At 51.3% G+C, this 20,827-nt stretch overlaps 1 protein-coding gene across 1 annotated transcript; it reads right to left on the reverse strand.

Annotated features, from left to right (window-relative positions):
- Window positions 1-560: 560 nt before the first annotated feature.
- SCN2B (sodium voltage-gated channel beta subunit 2) lies at window positions 561-11,937 on the reverse strand. Its single transcript, XM_008021038.3, has 4 exons — window positions 11,515-11,937; window positions 3,710-3,876; window positions 3,204-3,414; window positions 561-2,204 (listed from the first exon to the last, which is right to left on the reverse strand). Exons 1-4 carry the CDS (start codon window positions 11,582-11,584, stop codon window positions 2,005-2,007), a joined length of 648 nt encoding a protein of 215 aa, XP_008019229.1. The 5' UTR covers window positions 11,585-11,937; the 3' UTR covers window positions 561-2,004.
- Between the last annotated feature and the right edge of the window lie 8,890 nt (window positions 11,938-20,827).

Raw genomic sequence — 20,827 nt, forward strand, 5'->3', positions numbered from 1 at the left:
AAATTGGCCATCTGATGGGCAGAGGCAGGGATTGGTCCCTGAGACTGTCACGGTCCTGTCTCCACCCCCTTTCCTAGACTTATTCCCTACCCTGGGCACCTGACTCCCTGAGCAGGGGTGGGGCTGAGCTCCTGGAAAGGCTGGGAAGTGCTGGGGCAGGGAATGGGGCATTTGCCAGCAGCTGCACCCTTCATGCTCGAGCCCTCCCTCCCTGCTTCCCTCCACTCCTCCTCAGTCCTGGCCAGAGGGGCTGGGCTCCTGGGAGAGGGGCAGGGCTTGAGGAGCCCACCCCTCCACCTCACCCCATCATGGACCAGGCCCCAGAGGCCCCTCCCACCTGGAAAACAATGGCTCTGTTGATTCAAACTGGAGACTGAGGAGCCAGAGAAGAGGGCAGGACCCTCAGTTTCTGTCAGTTGGAACCTCAGTTTCCCCATTTGTAAGTGAGTGACTTGGCTAGTTGATCTCAGGATCTTCCAAGGTCGTGTTCTCAGAGTCAGTGTTTCTGTCTCTTGCTCCTTCTCTCAGGCCTAACCAATTTCCATTGAATGTGAGTGTAATGGCAGTGATGGTTGGCTCCCTCTTTTTTTTTTTTTTTTTTTGGGACGGAGTCTCTCTGTGTCACCCAGGCTGGAGTGCAGTGGTGTAATCTCAGTTCACTGCAACCTCCGCTTCCCAGGCTCAAGCGATTCTCCTGCCTCAGCCTCCCAAGTAGCTGGGATTACAGGCACACGCCACCATGCCCAGCTAATTTTTGTGTTTTTAGTAGAGATGGGGTTTTGCCATGTTGGCCAGGCTGGTCTTGAACTCCTGACCTCAGGTGATCCACTCGCCTTGGCCTCCCAAAGTGCTGGGATTACAGGCGTGAGCCACCGTGCCTGGCCTACAATTGCCATTTTTGTCCCTATGAAGGGAGTTGTTGAGAGAGGAGCGAGTAGCGTGGCCACAGATGGGACAGGGCTGCCATTGGGGACTCAGGTTCCAAGGCCTCCCCTCATGCCAACCTCAGACTTTCCCTTCCCTCTCTGCAGCTAAAAGCCAGGTGGAAATCCCACCAAGGGCAACTGGGAGAGTTCTCACTGAAGCCCCAAAGAAAGCTGGCCCACCCCGCGCATGGCCTCCTCGTTTCCCAGCCTTGGCTGCCCCTGCCCAGGCGAGGGTGGTTACCCCAGGGAGAAGTCAGAGCCTACAGCAACCTGCGTTTACCATGGGGCACCCCCCTCAGCCCCTCAGCTGACTTTGAAACTGGCCTCTGTTGGTGGGTGCCCTCTGTGGAACCTGACCCCCTACCTGGAGCTGCTCTTCCAGTCTGGCTTCATCCACAGTCCCAAGGGATTAGGAGCCAACGGGAGCCCCAAGGAGGCCACTAGCAATGGAAACGAGGGCCCGACACGGCCTCCCAGGCCAGGGTACATGTCCAGTTTGCCTGCAGCACTGGCTTTCCTTCAGTGCCCTGGAATGCACAGTCATCCCTTTAACATGCCCCTCCAAGCTTCAGGAACTCATCGTCACCTCCAGCCTGACGGCTGCTCTGGGCTGGGAGCAGGGGAGGAGCACAGCCATGCCAGGCCAAGCCCTCCTGAGGGAGCTCTGTCAGCACAGGGAAGCCCTCCCTCCCAGCCAGGTCCTCTCTGAAGCCACTGCCAGGCCAAGCACTGGGCAGGTGGACAGCGGCCTCCTCCTCCACCCCTGCCCACCCACTCCCTTCTCTCTGGGGACCCTCACACGTACCTCCTGCCTCCCCCAGGGACTGGCAGGTGGGAGCCCTTTCTCTCCTCTCCCCAGGGCCCACATGTCCCAGAGTATGGCAGGTTTCTCAGATGGAAGACAGTGGGTCACTCTTGGTGCAGGGCGGGAGATACGAAGTGGAGGGTTCAGGAGGCCCCAGGTGGGCCCTGGGGTCCTAGGTCACGGGAAGCACACCAAGAGCGGGCAGGCAGGGTCACTGTACAGGGCAGAGAAGGGAGGAGATGGGACACAGGAGGCTGCAGGGCCGGCCACCCACTACTTGGCGCCATCATCCGGGTTGCCCTCGCCGTCCGTCTTGCCCTCCTCCTCGGTCTTCAGGTCATCTGTGCTCAGCTTCTGCTCTTTTTTTCTCCTCACACACTTGACCACCATCAGCACCAAGATGACCACAGCCAGGAAGCCCCCGACGGAGGCACCCACAATCACGGCCACCGTGGAGTCCCGCTCAGGGGGCTCTGGAAAGGAAGGAGAGCCACTGAGCACGAGGGCTGGGAAAGGGGCCTCCCCACCACCTCACTACCCATGGCATGCGTGGAACCATCCTGACTTTACTCTCCTCCGCAGATAGGACTTTAGCAAAGCCAAAAAACAATCCAGGTGACTGACCCTGAAGCACCCCCACCCTCAAATCCCAGGACACCCAAAGGCCCCAGAGGAGGTAGTGTGATGAAGTATTTAAGAGCACGAACTTTAAGATCAAATCAGACCCAAATTTGAGTCCTGATTGTACAACTTATGAATTGCATGACCTTAAGTAACTTATCCTCTCTAACCTCAGTTTTCTAACCTGTAAAATGGGGTTAATAATAATACCTTCCTCGAAGGTTTTCATGAGGATGAAATAATGCATAAACAGAGCTTAGCCCTACGACTGAGACATAGAGGTGCCCAATAAATGAAAGCTGCCATCATCACCGTCATTATTATTGTTGTTGTTGTCATCTGAAACAGGGTCTTGCTCTGTTGCCCAAGCTGGAGTGCAGTGGCGCAATCATGATTTGTCGCAGCCTCGACCTGCTGGGCTCAGGTGATCCTCTCACCTCAGCCCCCCAAGTAGCTAGGAGTATAGGTGCCAGCCACCATGTCCAGCTAATTTTTGCATTTTCTGTAGAGATGGAGTTTTGCCATGTTGCCCAGGCTGGTCTCGAGCTCCTGAGCTCAAGCTATCTGCCTGCCTCAGCCTCCCAAAGTGCTGTGATTACAAGTGTGAGCCATCACGCCCAGCCCCATCATTAAGACCGGGATTATAGTCTATATCATTACCAGGACTCTCTGGGACACGTTCCCAGGTTCTTGAGGACTAAAGGGAAGAAAATGGATTCCTTCTATGCAGCACAAATGGTTGCTCCCACCCTCAGAAAGGCATGGCCTCCCCAAAGTGCCCTGAGCGAGTGCTGCAGAGAGTAGGTGGGTGGGAAAGGTCAGGGCCCCGCAGCTGGCACCCCAGCCTTCACCTTCCATGATGACCTGCAGATGGATCTTGCCATGGCCCCGGTGGCGGTCGGGGGGGTTCATGATGTAGCAGTTGTAAATCCCCTCGTCCTCAGGCTGCACGTTTCTCAGCATCACGGACACATCGTACTTGCTGGGGTTCCCTGAGAACTCCACGCGGTCTTGAAACCGCTCCAGCTTCAGGTTAATGATCTTCATGCGGAACTGGAGGAACTGGGGATGGAGCAAGGGACAGGATGGGCGGATGGGCAGCTGAATGAGCAAGCAACTACAAAGACAGCGAGGATGCCCCCTCTTCCCATCCACCCTTTTCCTGGGGAAGAGAGGCAGTTACCTCTAGGAGGCACCAGGGTGCGCAGCACACCTTGCGTCAAAGCCTCCAGGGCACGCAGCCCTCCCAGGGTCCTCTGGGGCCCTAGTCTAGCGCGGGGGCCGATGGTGGGACGGGGGCTTCATGCTGCGGGGCTCCTGCCTCCTCCCCCACTGCCGCCTTCAGCCCAGGACTCACCATCTCCTCAGAGCAGTTGTTGCACCCCTGGTAAGTCCAGTTCAGGGAGAACTGTTTGTGGTTCACTGTGTAGCAGGAGTTGAAGGTGCAGGGCAGGCGGGCGTCAGAGCCATTGAGGACATTGAGGGTGGCAGGTACTGTGACCTCCATGCTCCGTCCTGGTGGCACTGCAGACGAAGCCACAAGCTGGTGAGGAGTCTGGCTGAAAGGGCTGGGGAGGGGCAAGCCTCTGTGCCTGAGGGTGTTGGGGGATGAGGCAGAGCAGAGCAACGGGCAGGGGACTGGGTCCTCGACAGCGCCAGTTAGTCAGGAGGTGGGAGTTATTGTTACTTGCAACAGGGTCTCTGTTGCCCAAACTGTAGTGCAGTGGCACAGTCATGATCCACTGCAGCCTCAACCTGCTGGGCTCAGGTGATCCTCTCACCTCAGCCTCCCAAGTAGCTGGGAGTACAGGTGCAAGCCGCATGGAATTGGGCTTCGTTCTTCCTGGCAGGGGCCCACTCAGCCTCCCCAGTCCATACTCGTGGAGTGGGCAGGCACATATGGGGCACCAGATATGGTCTTTGAGGCAAAGTGGGGTGGCAGAGCAGGTAGGGGAAGAGAGAGACCAAATCATCACGTCACCTATCTGTCAAGCCAGGGGCAGCCAAATGGCCCCAAGCCTTTTCTAGAACCACTGTTAGGCAACCCCCGCCCCCACCACACTTGCCCCACTTCTGTCATATGCTAGCAGAAGACCACAGACAAGGGGCTTCACTATGCTTGCCTCAGTGTCCCCCTTATTCTCACCACTTCGAACCATCTTTGCTGGGCCAAAGCCCTTCCAGCTGAAACTTAGGGCTCCCCTGCAGTTCTGTTCTCAGGACAGCAGCCTGAGAACAGCTGGAGATTTGGAAGGCCTTGCTCTCCATATCCCAGGGACAGAGCAAAGCTGTGTCCCAGCACAGCCCAGCCCCCTACCTTCCTCAGGCTTGTGACAGACAAGAAAGAGGGCAAACAAGCTGTGGGAGGGAAGAGGTGCCCCAGAAGGTGAGGCACCATTCCAAGGACCAGCTGATGGGTCTACAGGGACAGGAGCCCCTCTTGGAGATGTCAGACCTGGAGACACCACGGCAAGGAGCTGCTACAGGAGGGCAGGGTGGGAGCTGCTGGTTCTGTGGAGGAGTCCTATTAGGAACACCAGATGTAGGCCAGGAGACCTTGGTGCTGGGGCTGAGAAAGGCCCGTCCCACTCTGACATTCTAAGCAGGACAGAGCCTATGGGGAGGTGAGCAAGGGGCCTGGGGCAAGACACTTAAGGGGCATCCACTCTCTAGTCATGGAACTACCTCCTTAAATGTCATGCCCTAGGCACCTCACTGGACTCACCTGAGCCCTGGCCTTCATTCCAAGATGCTCTGCCCGTATCCTCAAGAACCTTATCTCAGAAGACTCCCTTTCTTTATGGAAGATAAACAGCAGTGTTCAGCGTCATTCATTCACTCATTTACCAAATATTTATAAATCACCTACTGTGTGCCAAGCACTTAGTCTAGGCCCTGGGAGTTACTGCTGTGAACAGGACAGGCAGAGTCACTGCATCATGAAGCTTATATTCTGGGAAGAAGGATAGACATCAACAAGGAAAAAAATCATGTTGTAGGTTAGAGACACACGGCAAGGTAGAGGGGCATTGTCTGATGTCAGGTGGGCAGGGAAGACTGCTCTGAGGGGGACACGCAGGCAGTGCCCACCTGAAGTGAGGGAGTGAGCCTGTTGAAGCTTTGAGGGAGTTGAGTTCCGAGGCAGGGGTATTCCCAGGGGCCAAGTCCCAGTGACTGGAAGGAGCTTCGTGTGCCTGAGGCAGAGGGAGCAGAGTGACCGAGGGGGCACATGGTGAGACCTGAGGTCCGAGAGTAAGGCAGGGACCAGCTCACAAAGGCTTTGTGGGCCAGGATGCGGAATTAGGAGTTTCCTCTTTGGAGTGTGATAAGAGGTCCCTGCAGGGGTGGGGAGTGCGGGCAGGCTGTCCAGGCGAGCCCAGTAGTGGCTGATGTGGGAATAGTGTAGACAAGGGGATGCGACTAGACTTGGGTTCAATCCCAGCTCCAGCATCAGAAGCTGGGAGAGTGGGGGCTGCTCCTTTGTAAAATGCAGCTGGTGACACATATCCCCCAGGGTTGTTTCCATAATGAAAATAAGCAGTAAGTATTCAGCAAATGGTAGCTGCTATTACCTCAATTCTCCCCAAGTTCTGCCTTGCAAACAAGAAGGGCTTCTAGGGGAGCATCTGGCCTGGCCTGAGGGCACCTTGGAGACTGTCCCCTCCAGCCAGTCCTTAGGAATTGGCAAACAGCCCAGGCCTGCAGGGCTCCTAGTTTTCAAACTTTTTTTTTTTTCCTGCACAAAGCTGCAGAAGCAGCTGCCCTGCAGCCTGCAGGGACATCAACGTCTGCCTGGAGCACCCTTCTGCCGGCCCCGCCCCTGGCCCAAGTGATCAGGGCAAGTGGTAGGATTTAAGAACCAGAGATTCTCTGAACTGGAAGCCGCCCTGGATGGAGGGGTAGGCATGGGGACCTCATCTGTTCTCCAAGCTGGGAGACAGGCGTCACCATCTGCGTTTTCTAGAGGAGGAGCCCAGGGCTCAGGATTCCAGGTGTGAGCTTAAGTGCTCATTAGGGGAGTACGGCCTGGGGAGGATGAGTGGGCCCCTGCCAGGAAGAACAAAGCCCAATTCCATCTCCTGCACTTTCATCACCATATTCTGAAAGCATCTGGCACCGCACCAGCCAGGGAGGAGGTGTGCAGAAAATGCCAACAACATCTCTATCTGCAGAGGCACAGAGCTCTGAGGCAAGGCATTGACAGTGCTTGTCCTGAGCTTACCTCCCATCCCAGCAATGTGCTGCCCCTCTAGCTCTTCCCCTGGGAGGTCCATCATCTTCCCAAGGGCTCCTCAGGCCAAAAAGTCTGCGTTCTGTGAAGCCCGGCTGACCCTGCGCGGGCCTCTGCCCGCCCCCTCCACCAAGCCCAAGGCAGTGCTCCAGATTAGAACTTGAACTCCACCATCTCGAAGGAGCTAGCACCCTGCGGTGGAGGAGGGCAGGGTAGAGAGGAGTGCGGGGGCGCCTTTTCTGGCCCGCAGGACTGGGGCAGCCAGAGAGGTGCAATGCGGGCTCCCCCCCGCCCTGCAGCGTGGCACTGCAGAAGGTACCGGGCGGAACACGCGTGCCCTCTAGTGGTCACAGAGGTGAAACGTCAAGTTCCATCCGGCGAGGGAGCGTGGGATCCGGAGCCAGAGTTGGAGCTGAGATCAGAAACCGTAGATCTAGCCCCATCGCTTTATCGATGAGGAAAGAGAGGCCATGAGAGCCACACGCAGAGAATAGGGACAAGCTGAGGCCAGAATCATGGTTCCTAGCCCCTCATCCAAGATCCCCATGTGAGCCTGTGACCTTACCAGAATCCCAGCAGCTTTAGGGTGCTGAGCCTCAGACCTTCCGCCAGTCCGGGCCCTCATTAAAGAGGAGGAGGGGGCCATGGCTCAATAAGATCACAGCTGTGAGCAAAACACTGGTCTCTTGATTACCTCTCCTGCTTCGGGAAAGCACCCGAATGCATGGCCAAGGCCACAGAAAGGACTTCACAGCCACAAACCCTTACAAAATGCTTACAACGAGCCAGGCACTGTCTAAGCACTCTACATATATCACCTCATTTAATACTAACAAAACCCTGTTATCACTCCCACATTCCGGATGAGGAAGATGTAGCACAAAGAAGTTAAGAGACGAACGCAAAGCTAGAATCTGAAGCTAGCCTGCCTGGCTCCAGGCAGGGTTGAGGCACTGAAGCTGAGTGGGGAAGTGAGCCCCATCCCAAGGCATCTGGGGTACCAGATCTCTTGCCGACTATATGGCAGGTCCAACTCCAGGCAGGCCGGCCAACAGGGAATGGTTGCATTTAAAGGGACCTCCATACAAGGGAGGCACGCAGTCTTCCTGATTGTCCCATTTGAGACCAGGTCTGGGGCCTGTGTCTCCTGATTTTCAACTCACAGAAGGGAAATGATCATCAACGGGCTGTGACTTCTGATCTCAGCAGTGGCGGGCCCCCTGCTGTCTCCAAGGCACATCTGGGCCCTCAGGCACCGTGTCATCCACTGTTCTAACTAGCCCATCTTGCAGAGACTATGAAAATTTGCTCATCTGCCAAACGCTATCTCTTGCAGAGACTGAAAGTTAATCTCTTCACTCCTCTTTCCACCCTACAGCAAACTATGAGGTAATTATTTCCTTCTTTTTTTTTTTTTTAAGTGTCTAAACAGATGAACTGTCTCCCAGGGCAGCTCCCACCTCCCAGGTGAGTGTGGCCTCCAGCCCGTATCGCCGCACCTGCACGGCTGTACCATCCAGACCCTTCCTGCTCCAGGGCCTCCCCAACCCCGGCCACTCCAGTCCATCCCCGTACAGCCAGGAGCAACCCACCCTCATCACTCCTCACCTCCAAGCCTCCAACGGCTACCCACTGCTTTCAGGATCGAGTCCAGGCTCCTGGGCACGGCTTCCAAGCCCTTTGCCATCTGAGGCCAACCTGTACCCTAGCCTCATCTCCTGCCAGCCCCCATCCCCCCAGGTCTCCTTCACTCCAGTGACCCCAGTTCTGATTTTTTCTGAAAACACCACCTTGCTTCCCTTCTCCATGCCTTTGCACATATTTTTGCTTCAGGTTGGGAAGCTCATTTGCCCTCCTGTCCCTGGGGCCCTCCTACTTATCCTTCAGGTCCCAGCTCACAGGGCATTAGCCTCGGTGACTGTTTCCCCAGTGTCCTTGTCCTCACCCAAGCCCTGTTCCTATCTCTTCCACATGACTTGGGGGCAGAATGGCAGGATAGTTAACCTCCCAGTGCCTCAGTTTCCTCATCTGTCATATAGGGGACAATAAGCCCAACTTCATGAGGCTGTCTTAAGGATTAAGTGTCTTACTATCTGTATGAAGTTCAGCACAGTGCCTAGCACATGGCCTGGACAAAAGTTAGCTGCGACTCTGATGATCACTATTGCTATTATTGTTACCATACATACAATGTTGTCTTGTTATTATTTGTTTATGGGCCTGTTTCCCTCAAGAGGCTCTGGGGAACTGATTCTTATTCATCTTGGTATCCTTGGCACCCAGGACAGTGGGTGGCACAGACTGGGCCTCAGTAAAGTCTACTAAAGGAAGGAGAGACATCTTTCTCTCCGTGTCTGGGTCCCTGCCACCACAAGCAGCAGATATGTGCAGTGGGCCAGAGTGAGGACCAGACTTCACTTTCTTTCTCTTTCTTTCTTTCTTTCTTTCTTTCTTTCTTTCTTTAAGAGACAGGGTTTGGCTCTGTTGCCCATGCTGGAGTGCAGTGGCGTGATCACGGCTCACTGCAGCCTGGAACTCTTGATACTCCTACCTCAGCATCCTGGAACAGTTAGGACTACAGGCACACGCCACCATGCCTGGCTCATTTTTCTTTTTTTCTTTTTTCTTTCTTTCTTTTTTTTTCTGTAGAGACAGGGTCTTGCTATGTTGCCCAGGCTGGTCTCCACCTCCTGGCCTTAAGCAATCCTCCCACCTTAACCTCCTAAAGCACTGGGATACAGGCGTGAGCCACCGTGCTCAGCCCAGACTCCACTTTCTATGCCTCCCCTAACATAATCCATACATTGGTAAGCAGGCCAGTGACTGTGGAGTTAACGGTCTTGAGAAAAACTTGAGGGAAGTCCAGTCATTTGCATTGTTTCTAGCTAAAACTAGCCTCATATGCTTCTGTTGTGGGTACAGTTGGTTGCCCACCTGCCCTTTCTCTTATGGCCCTCTTCTCTTATGGTCACCTCCATAGTCATCCCCACAAGCCCAGCCCCGACAGAGTCCCCTCCCTCATCACTTGTGGCATCCTCCACCCCGGGGATCGATGCTACTGCAACACCACCAAAGTTCCATTGTCAACTCAGCCCTCAGCATTGGAGTGCCAGGGACATGCCTCATTACAGCACCAATCAAGTTCAAGTTCAGGATCCCCATTCCTGCATCCTCTCCCACTCAGCTTTGCAGAAGCTTTAGCTGCCTCCCACCACCATCTCCCCACCCCCAACACTCAGACCTCTTCATCCCAGACTCCCTCTTCCTTGCCCTAGCCCAGGGCTCTGGGTCCTGGTCACTGAGCCCCCTTTCTAACTTTACTTAGCCATGGCTCTCACCAGGCAGCTTCCCTTCTGCAGGAAGCGCTTCCTAACTCCTGAGAGAGGGGTCCTGTCCTCCATCTGGGGCTCCTTGCAACAGTCCACTCACCCAACTCCCCCTCTTTCAGCTTGTACTGAGACTGATCAATTAGGTACTGTTAATACAGCAGTGCCATTTCTTGAACATTGGGGGCAGTGGAATCCAACGTTTAAGAGAATGTGGTGAAGTCAGACACAGGGAGTTCAAATCTCAGCTCCCGTTACCCGTTACGTAGTCATCTGTTTCCTCCCTGTAACCTGAGGTATAATAGAATCTACCTCAGACTGCTGTGAGGGCTGAAGAAGACACAGTGCCTGGGCTCACGAAAAGCATTCTTACGTTAGCCATTCTTGAGTTCCTGCCGTGCCCGGATCACAAACACGACAGGCAGTAGGCATTGTTTAGTTTACCCGGGAAGGAACTGAAGCTCAGAGGGGTTGAGTAACTTGCCTGTGGTCATTACGTAAATGCCAAAGGTGGCTTGAAACCCAGGTCCTGCCAGAGACTCCATAGCATTCCTGCCCTGATGTTAATATGCCACATAACTCAGCAAAGCAGGCTGGCAGGGCCTCTGCACTGTCTGTGTTTAGCACTCCTACCCCAAACCCAGCACATCACGCCACAGAAAGAGAGAGAGGCTTTGTGGTGGCCAATATTGCCATCAAGTCCTTGGACTTGACTCTCAGTTGCTGCTCCAGCAATAAGTAAGTTTAGGAGCAAGAACGAAACTCTACAAAGCAGGCTTGCAAACAACTTTCTAGGCCACTTCCCCACCAGGAAGTCTCTGAGTGGTCAAATACAAAATTAACATTTGGGGCCACTTGACAGGACAGTCTGCAAGACTGGGCTGGGCAGTTCTGAGGCTGGATTTAAAGGGCTGCAACCTCGTTCAGCCCGTGGGTTCCATTTTTTCCTGAATCTCTACACCTGGCCCCTCCTCCATTCCATCGGGCCCAAGCCAAAGGTGCCTTCTCCATCAGCGCGTGCCTCAGCAGGTCTCCTCCCAACCCAGACATCATTCCCCAAGCCTGCTTCCCACCTACTCCCACACACGTTCCAACAGATCAGTGAGACCGAGTGCCAGGAAGCCAGACCCAGACTCAACTTTCTGCCACCAGCTCCCCCGCACACTCTCCTAACACCCTAAATCCACCAGGATCAAGGTTCGGAAAAGAAGCCCCTTAAGGGAACATTAAGTCCCAGGACCCCACATTTGCGGCAGCTACAAAAAAAAAAAAAAAAAAATCCCTGAAGAGACTGCAGGTCAATCCACTCTCTGCCCCACCCCCACATTGGTCCACTTAGGGGAAATCCAGAGAAGGTTCACCTCCCTTGACCACTGTCAGCCCCCAGCAACACTCAGATCCCCTGACCCAACATTTCTGTGACTAAGTAGTCCCAGGGTTCTGCACTCCCCAGCAACGTCCCTTCCAGTCCCCAGCACCTCCCCTCCCAAGGACACAGAGGGAAGCGCTAGCAATGTCTTCTTTCCTATCCCCTGCCCCCATCCTCTTCACGTTGCGGCTACACTTCTGAACCCTCGGGAGCATGCAGATGTGAGTCTAACTTACCCAAAGAGAAAAAGAGACTGAGCCCCGTGAGACTGAAGGCAGGGCGAGGTAGCCAGGCATCTCTGTGCATTTTCAGAGACTGAGATGTTAGTCGGGTGGGCTACGGGAGAGGGTGATTTGAGGGGGCGAGGACTACAGGGGAGGAATGGTTGGATGCTAAAAAAAAATGCACGGATGTACTTCAAAGACATATGCAACATTAAGGAAGCTTTATTTCCATCTCTCTAATATGGCCGGCTTGTATGTTGCTGCTAAAAAGAGAGAGAGAGGGAGTGTGTAAAGGAGAGAGAGAGAGATGGGGGGAGAGAAAAGGGGGATGGGGTAAATATTGTGGTTGGTGGATTTCAAAAAGCAGGTGGGAGGGCATAAAAAAATCATTTTGAAAAGAACGAAATCCCCAGAAATTTTTACCCTCTAAAACAAGAAATAATACAAATCCTGCCTTTTGACTTCACTGGGATGATTGCTGGATTTTGAAAACTATTAGAGGAATCCATTTATTTTAAAGATTCTGGAAAAGGGAAACATTTATTGTCATTTAAAAACAGGGAATGGTCCCATTTAAAGGAACCTCCATACAGGCTGGCCCAGTGGCTCACACCTGTAATCCCAGTACTTTGGGAGGCCAGATGGAACACTTGAGTCCAGGAGTTCAAGACCAGCCTGGGCAACATGGCAAAACCCATCTCTACTAAAAATACAAAATTTAGCCAGAAGTAAAGTCTCACGCCTGTAGTCCCAGCTACTGCACCACACTCCAGCCTGGGCCCAGCCTCCAAAGGAAAAAAAAAAAACTTAAAAAAAGGAGATGCTTGTTCTTGTGTTATTGAAAAGGGTTCAGGAAACTGAGTTGGAGAAACTTTCAAGTGGTAATGATTTCCTCATTCTAGAATTTCCACTGAAAACAGAACATGTTGAAGCAAGCTGAGAGAAAAATACCCAAGAGATCTTACAATCGAATGTAACACAGGCCTTTGGAGAAATCTGATCCAAACAAATCAACAGGAAAGAAAAGTTTTTGAGACAATTGGGAAAAGTTAAATATGAACTACATATTAGATTGTATTAATGAATCATTCCTAGTTTTGTTGGGTGTGATAAATGTGGTTTTGTCCTTTAGCATCTCTCTGTTAAAGACACATATGGATGGCCAGGCGGGGTGGCTCACACCTGTAATCCCAGAACTTTGGGAAGCTGAGGCAGGCAGATCACGAGGTCAGGAGTTTGAGACCAGCCTGGCCAGCATGATGAAACCCTGTCTCTATTAAAAATACAAAAAGTAGCCGGGCATGGTGGTGTGTGTCTGTAATCTCAGCTACATGGGAGGCTGAGGTAGGAGAATTGCTTGATCTGAAGGGGGAAGAGGTTGCAGTGAGCCAAGATCATGCCACTGCACTCCAGCCTGGGTGACAGAGTGACACTCTGTCTCAAAAACAACAACAACAAAACAAAAAAACAAAAAAAGGACACACATTGGTGTGTTTATGGGTGAAATAATATGATGACTGGATTTGCTTTAAGATATTCAAATAAGCCGGGTGCGGTGGCTCACACCTGTAATCCCAGCACTTTGGGAGACAGAGGCAGGCAGATCACTTGAGGTCAGGAGTTCGAGACCAGCCTGGCCAACATGGTGAAACCCTGTCTTTACTAAAAATACAAAAATTAGCCAGGTGTGGTGGCAGGTGCCTGTAATCCCAGCTACTCGGGGGGACTGAGGCAGAAGAACTGCTTGAACCTGGGAGGCAGAGGTTGCAGTGAATGGATATCATTCCGCTGTACCCCAGCCTGGGCCACAGAGGGAGACTCCATCTAAAAAATAAAAATAAAATTCAAAGTAAAAAAGAGATGGGAGAATAGGTGACACGAGACTAGATGTTTTGCTTGATAGTTGAAACTAGCTGGTGATGGGTGTAAATATAGTTCTCTCTTCTTTTGTGTATGTTTAAAACTTTTCTTTTGAAGAAGGAAGAAAAAATAAGCTAATGTCATAAGCAGGAGAACTTGGGGGGTGGAGTCCAAGGTGACCCTAAGCAGAGGTGACCCCCATACTCCTGGGGAGATGGTTAAGTAGGGCAGAGATTTGCATGCAGCAGTCACCTGCATTTGTGATGGGCCCTTTGTGTACCAAACAGGGAACAACTAATATTTTTGAGCATAAACTCTGTGCCAAGCACTTTACATGTGATATCTCAATTTTTTATTTTTTTATTTTATTATTATTATTTTTTTAGACAGGGTCTCGCTCTGTCACACGGGCTGGAGTGCAGTGGTGCAATCTCAGTTCACTGCAACCTCTGCCTTCTGGGTTCAAGCAATTCCTGTGTCTCAGCCTCCAGGGTAGCTGGAACTACATGTACGTGCCACCATCCCCGGCTAATTTTTTTGTATTTTTAGTAGAGACAGGGTTTCACCATATTGGCCAGGCTGGTCTCAAACTCCTGACCTCAAGTGTTCCACCTGCATCAGCCTACCAAAGTGCTGGGAGTACAGGCGTGAGCCACCATGTCCAGCCTGTGTCAGTTTAATCTTTTCTTTTCTTTTCTTTTTTTTTTTTTTTTTGAGATGGAGTCCCACTCTGTCACCCAGGCTGCAGTGCAGTGGCGCGATCTTGGCTCACTGCAACTTCTGCCTCCCGGGTTCAAACGATTCTCCTGCCTCAGCCTCCTGAGTAGCTGGGATTACAGGTGCCTGCCACCATGCCTGGCTAATTTTTGTATTTTTAGTGGAGACAGAGTTTCACCATCTTGGCCAGGCTAGTCTTGAACTCCTGACCTCATGATCCACTCACCTTGGCCTCCCAAAGTGCTGGGATTACAGGTGTGAGCCACCGTGCCCGGCCCTGTCAGTTTAACCTTAACCCTGGGATAGGTTATTTCTTTTTCCTTTTTCTTTTTTTAAAATTTATTTATTATTATTATTATCATTATTATTATTATTATTTTGAGATGGAGTCTCACTCTGTGGCCCACATGCAATGGCATGATCTTGGCTCACTGCAACCTCCATTTCCCAGGTTCAAGTTATTCTCCTGCCTCAACCTCCTGAGTAGCTGGGTTTACAGGCTCCCGCCACCACGATTTCTTTTTTCTTTTTCTTTTTATTACTTTTTGTTGTCGTTCAGACAGAATCTTACTCTGGCCCAGGCTGGAGTGCAGTGGCACGATCTTGGCTCACTGCAACCGCTACCTCTCAAGCTCAAGTAATTCTCCTGCCTCAGCCTCCTAAGTAGCTTGGATTACAGGCTCCTGCCACCACACCCAGCTAATTTTTGTATTTTTAGTCCAGACGGAGTTTCGCCATGTTGGCCAAGCTGGTCTCGAACTCCTGGCTTCAAGTGATCTTCCCGCCTCGGCCTCCCAAAGTGCTGAGATTACAGGCGTGAGTCGCTGCGCCTGGCCTTTATTTTATTTTATTTATTAATTTATTTTGAGACTGAGTCTCACTCAGCTGCTTAGGCTGGAGTGCAGTGGTGTGATCTCGGCTCACTACAACCAGTGTCTCCCAGGTTCAAGCGATTTCCCCTTCTCAGCCTCCTAAGTAGCTGGGATTACAGGCACCCATCATCATGCCTGGCTAATTTTTGTATTTTTAGTAGAGACGGGGTTTCACCACATTGGCCAGCCTGGTCTCGAACTCCTGACCTCAGGTGATCCACCCGCCTCAGCCTCCCAAAGTGCTAGGATTACAGGCATGAGCCACCACACCAGCCTATTCTTTTTTTAATGGCAAATGAGGAAACAGAGGCTCATGGGGCTCAACCCCCTCAAGTTTACATATGAGAGTTTAAGGTCAGAGTCAGGATTCAAACTGAGGTCTTCATGAAACCCTGGGTGTCTCCAGCATTCCATATTGCTTATAAGGCACTAAGGGAAGGAGACATGGAGCTACCCCCAGGTTGTCTAGAAAGGCACCGGGAAGAGAAGACCAGCAAGACATATGAAGCAATTAGCCTCTGCAGGTGACATAAAAGCAAGGGCTAAGAGGCAGGCTATGGAGGAACAGTGAGGATCCGGCACAGTGCCTGGCTCAGGGCAGAAACTTCACCAGCAGGCGGTGAGTGACTGCACAGGGGCACACCTGAATGAATTAATGAATCTGGAGAGGGAAAGGGGGAAAGTCGACATTGTGGAGGAAATGAAATCCTGCTATGGCCTCTCAATCTGTTCTGGGCTGGGGAGGAGCAAGGGGGCCAGGGTTTTGAGGCAGAGTTGCCAGAAGGCAGAAGGGTGGGTAGTCTAAAAGCCCTTTATGGTTGTCCCTGCCAAGATCACACACAGACTTTGTCCCCAAGTGCCTCTGTCCCATCCCTAGGGTCTGGCTCTGGCTGGCCCATTCACAGAACACAGGGCCCACAGGGCAGAATTGCAGGGAAGGAGAGGTGGGGCAGCATGGGAAGAAAAGTGTCCTTCAGTGGCCACACCTGGCCCCATCCCCAGTGCCCTCCGGTCTTGAGGTCCACCCCGCTGTCAGCAGCTCACAGCTGTGCCCCGAGGGGTGGACTGGCACAAGCCGGGCCTCAGCTCCCGCTTAGGCGTGCACTGCCAACTCCTACTCTGCAGCACAGCCATCCATGCTGCCGCAGACACATGTCAGCCCTGCCCGGTTGCCAGAAATTTTTGGTTTGACGTAGCCGGCCTCGTCTTTTTTTCTTAATGCAGCAGAGGGTGCCCGTGAGGCCCAGAAACTGAAGGAAGCTGCTTGCCTGTCTCACTTGGTCTCACATTAGGTCCAGAAGCTTCTATTTTAGAGGCATCTGAGGCAAGAAGTGGATCCAGAAGATCTGTTTCTATCCAGAATTCAGCAAAGAGAAACTAGATGTCCAGACTTAGAACAGCCTTCATCCAACTCAGCTCCCCAGGACCAAAGGTCAGGAGGAGCCAGATCAAGGGCAAGGGGCAGTAGCAGGCAGAGCCAAGGGGAGAGAGGAGGAGAGCTACCCTGGAACTTCCCCACAACCCACTTGGGCCTCCAGACGCCCATTTGCTCCGAAAGAGTAAGCCTGCCCGAGGAGCCAGTGAAAGTCTGGGAAGCAGCAGCTCTAAGAGGCGTTGTGCCGAATGAAGACACCAGTGTCAAAGATGCACTTTTTTAGGAGTGAAGCCCTGTGGTTTTGGCATTTGTGCCCAGGGTTATTTATCAGTGAAGGTTTTATTAGACAGCACTCAATTACCTACCCTGCTGGCAGAAGCAGTGTTACAAATAATTCAAAGGAAGGTAGTTTCCTTTTACCTATGGAAAGCCTCGTTGAGGCTATAGAGAGCCTCCTTAGTTATTTACCGTAGAGCCTTACTTTTCAAAGTGTGGTCCCCAGGCCAGCATCATGGGTGTCACCTGGGAGTTTGTGAGAAAGGCAGCACTACAGGCCCCACCCTAGTCCCAAGGAACCCAAAGCTGCATTTTTTTTTTTTTTTTTTTTTTTTTTTTTTTTTTTTTTTTTTTGAGATGGAGTCTGCGTCTGTCGCCCAGGCTGGAGTGTAGTGGCGCAATCTCAACTACAGGCGGCCGCCACCACGCCCGGCTAATTTTTTTTGCATTTTTAGTAGAGACGGGGTTTCACCATGTTAGCCAGGATGGTCTCCATCTCCTGACCTTGTGATCTGCCTGCCTCGGCCTCCCAAAGTGCTGGGATTACAGGTGTGAGCCACTACGACTGCCCCGAATCTGCACTTTTAACAAGATCTCCAGGTGATTCTTGAGCATATTAAAGCTTGAGAAGCACTGCCTTCAGCCAATCAGAAGGTTTGCATGCCATGAGAAGCCAGGTTTAGGGGTTCAGGGAGAGGGGAGTAGGAAGCAGGAACAAGCCTCGGATGAAATGCTGGCCTCGGTGATCTGCAGAGCACTCCGCAGTCTGTTCATGAGCTACGAGGTAGGGATCCATTTCACTCACCTCTCTTCTCTGCCCCACACGCCTCTGAAGCCCTTCCTTACCAGGCAAGGTTTCTCTAACCCCGCATGCAGCCTCACATCTCTGTATTTGCCTTCACTGTTTTCTCTTGTAGGAATGCCCTTTATCTCCTGCCTGCTCATCAAGCTCATGGTCTGTCTTCAAAAATGTGCTCCAAAGTCACCTACTCCTGCTCTTCTAAATACCTCTTCTCTCTGCTCCTGTGACCCTGGGTACATTCACTCATTTGTCAATCAGATCTCTCCATGAACAAACTCAAATGTCTATGGAACAGCCCCTATATGCTAGACACTCAGCTAGGAACTAGAGACCAAGACATGAATGAGATACCGCTCGCCCTTAGAGAGCTCACATTCTAGATAGGGAGATAAATGCATACACTCGCAATACAGCATGGTGAGTGCAGTCCCATCTACCAGAGACATGGGGACCCAGGGACACCTTATATTGAACTAACGGGAGTCAAAGAGTATTTTATTAGTTACTTACCCATCTGACCTCCCCAACAAGACTGTAGTTCTTTAGGTACTGAGATTGCATCTTATTCTTCTGAGCATGCACTGGGCCTCTACTGGTCCTTGAGCAGATGAAAATGAGTGAATATCTACTTTGCATCTGGGGAAGGGGCAGAAATCCCATCAGCCTGACCTCCCCAGTCAAGGTATGGTAGAACTGGGAATGGGAGCCAGGTCCAGCTGCTCCCTGCGCATGCTGTTCCCCTCCACTCCCTAGGAATTTCATTCGACAAGGGATTGTCCCCCTTGGGGTCAAATGCTACAAGGATCACAGAAAAGACCTAAAGCAGAATTTTTTTTTTTCCCCTCAAACAGGGTCTCACTCTGTCGTGCAGGCTGGAGTGCAGTGGCGAGATCACGGTTTACTGCAACCTTCACCTCCCAGGCTCAAGTGATTCTTATGCCTCAGCCTCCAGGGTAGCTGAGGCTACAGGTCTGTGCCACCACGCCTGGCTAATTTTTGTATTTTTAGTGGAGACAGGATTTCACCATGTTGGCCAGGCTGTTCTCAATCTCCTGGCCTCAAGTGATCCCCCTGCATCAGCCTCCCATAGTGTTGAGATTATAGGCATGAGCCACCATGCCTGGCCTAAAGCAGAATTTCTAAGAGTTTGAGATCTCTAAGAGAAAATGAAGTATCACACCCACGAAGCAATTAGAAGACAAGGAAAGACAAAAGTAGATCAAGTGCAGAGACATCTAGGAAGAGCTGAGAAGTAGATCACCCAGGTGGATGATCTAAAGCAGGGCCTTGAAGGAATGTTGATGTAGGGGGGCAAGAAGGAAAGGAAAGGGGCATCCTAAGAGAGAGTACACCAACAGCAGGAAAGACAACAATGCATGGATCACAGAATTCCTGTTATGGAAAAAAATGAGGCATGCAACATCACTAATCACGAGGGAAATGCAAATTAAAACCACAATGAGATATCACCTTACTCCTGCAAAAATGGCCATAATTAAAAACTTAAAAAACAGTAGATATTGGCGTGAATGCAGTGAAAAGGGAATATTATATTCCCACTGCTGGTGGGAATATAAATTAGTACAACCACTATAGAAAACAGTGTGGATATTCCTTAAAGAACTAAAAGTAGGCCGGGTGCAGTGGCTCACACCTGTAATCCCAGCACTTTGGGAGGCCGAGCCATGCAGATCACCGGGGGTCAGGAGTTCAAGTCCAGCCTGCCGAACATGGCAAAACCCCATTTCTACTAAAAATACAAAAAATTAGCCGAGCGTGGTGACAGGCACCTGTAATCCCAGCTACTTGAGAGTCTGAGGCAGTAGAATCACTTGAACCCGGGAGGCAGAGGTTGCAGTGAGTCAAGATCATGCCACTGCACTTCAGTCTGGGTGACAAGAGTGGAACTCCATCCCAAAAAAAAAAAAAAAACAAAAAAAAAACACAAGAACTGAAAATAGAACTACCATTCAATCCAGCAGTCCCACTGCTGGGTATCTACCCAAAGGAAAGGAAATCATTATATAGAAAAGACACATGCACATGCATGTTTATAGCAGCCCAATTCACAACTGCAAAGATATAGAACCAACAGAAGTGCCCATCCACCAATGAGTGGATAAAGAAAATGTGGTGTGTATATACACTATGGAATACTACTCAGCCATAGAAAGAGATGAAATAATGTCTTTTGCAGCAACTTGGATGGAGCTGGAGGCCGTTATTCTAAGGGAAGTAACTCAGGAATGGAAAACCAAATATGGTATGCTCTCACTTATAAGTGGGAGCTAATCTATGAGGACTCAAAGGTGTAGGAGTGATGTAATGGACTTTGGGCACTCCGGAGGGAGGCTGTGAGGAGGTGGAGGATAAAAGACTACATACTGGATACAGTGTACACTGCTCAGGTGATGGGTGCACTAAAATCTCAGAAATCACCACTAAAGAACTTATCCATGTAACCGAAAACCACTTCTTCCACAAAATCTATTGAAATAAAATATATATATATCATTAAAACTTTTTTTTTTTTTTTTTTTTTTGAGATGGAGTTTTACTCTTGTTGCCCAGGCTGGAGTACAGTGGCATGACCTCGGCTTACTGCAACCTCTGCCTCCCAGGTTCAAGCAACTCTCCTGCCTCGGCCTCCAGAGTAGCTGGGATTACAGTCGCTCACCATCATGCCCAGCTAATTTTTTGTATTTTTAGTAGAGACGGGGGGGTTTCACCATGTTGGCCAGGCTGGTCTCGAACTCCTGACCTCAGGTGATCCACCAGCCTGGGCTTCCCAAATTGCTGGGATTACAGGTATGAGCCACTGCGCCTGGCCTAAAACTTTTTTTTTTTATTTTTATTTATTTATTTATTTTTTTTGAGACGGAGTCTGGCTCTGTCGCCCAGGCTGGAGTGCAGTGGCCGGATCTCAGCTCACTGCAAGCTCCGCCTCCCGGGTTTACGCCATTCTCCTGCCTCAGCCTCCCGAGTAGCTGGGACCACAGGCGCGGCCACCACGCCCGGCTAGTTTTTTGTATTTTTTAGTAGAGACGGGGTTTCACCGTGTTAGCCAGGATGGTCTCGATCTCCTGACCTCGTGATCCGCCCGTCTCGGCCTCCCAAAGTGCTGGGATTACAGGCTTGAGCCACCGCGCCCGGCAACTTTTTTTTTTTAATGAAGTATAGATGGGCAGACAAGATGGCACCAACACACAGAATGCCATGAACATACAAGGCAGAGTTCATCCAGCTTTGAAAGTTCTCGGACGGGTAAATCACTATGGCTCGCACCATCTATGAAATGAGAAAGGTCTCAGCTTTCTGAGAAAACTGTAAGTTCCCTTATTTTTTGAAGAAGAGATGTTTTGGTAGTTGGGTTTTGCAGAAGTGGTCATGGATTGCCTGACCTCCCTAGACCACATCTGCGAA

This window comes from Chlorocebus sabaeus, chromosome 1 (genome assembly GCF_047675955.1).
Source record: "Chlorocebus sabaeus isolate Y175 chromosome 1, mChlSab1.0.hap1, whole genome shotgun sequence".
NCBI lineage: Eukaryota > Metazoa > Chordata > Mammalia > Primates > Cercopithecidae > Chlorocebus > Chlorocebus sabaeus.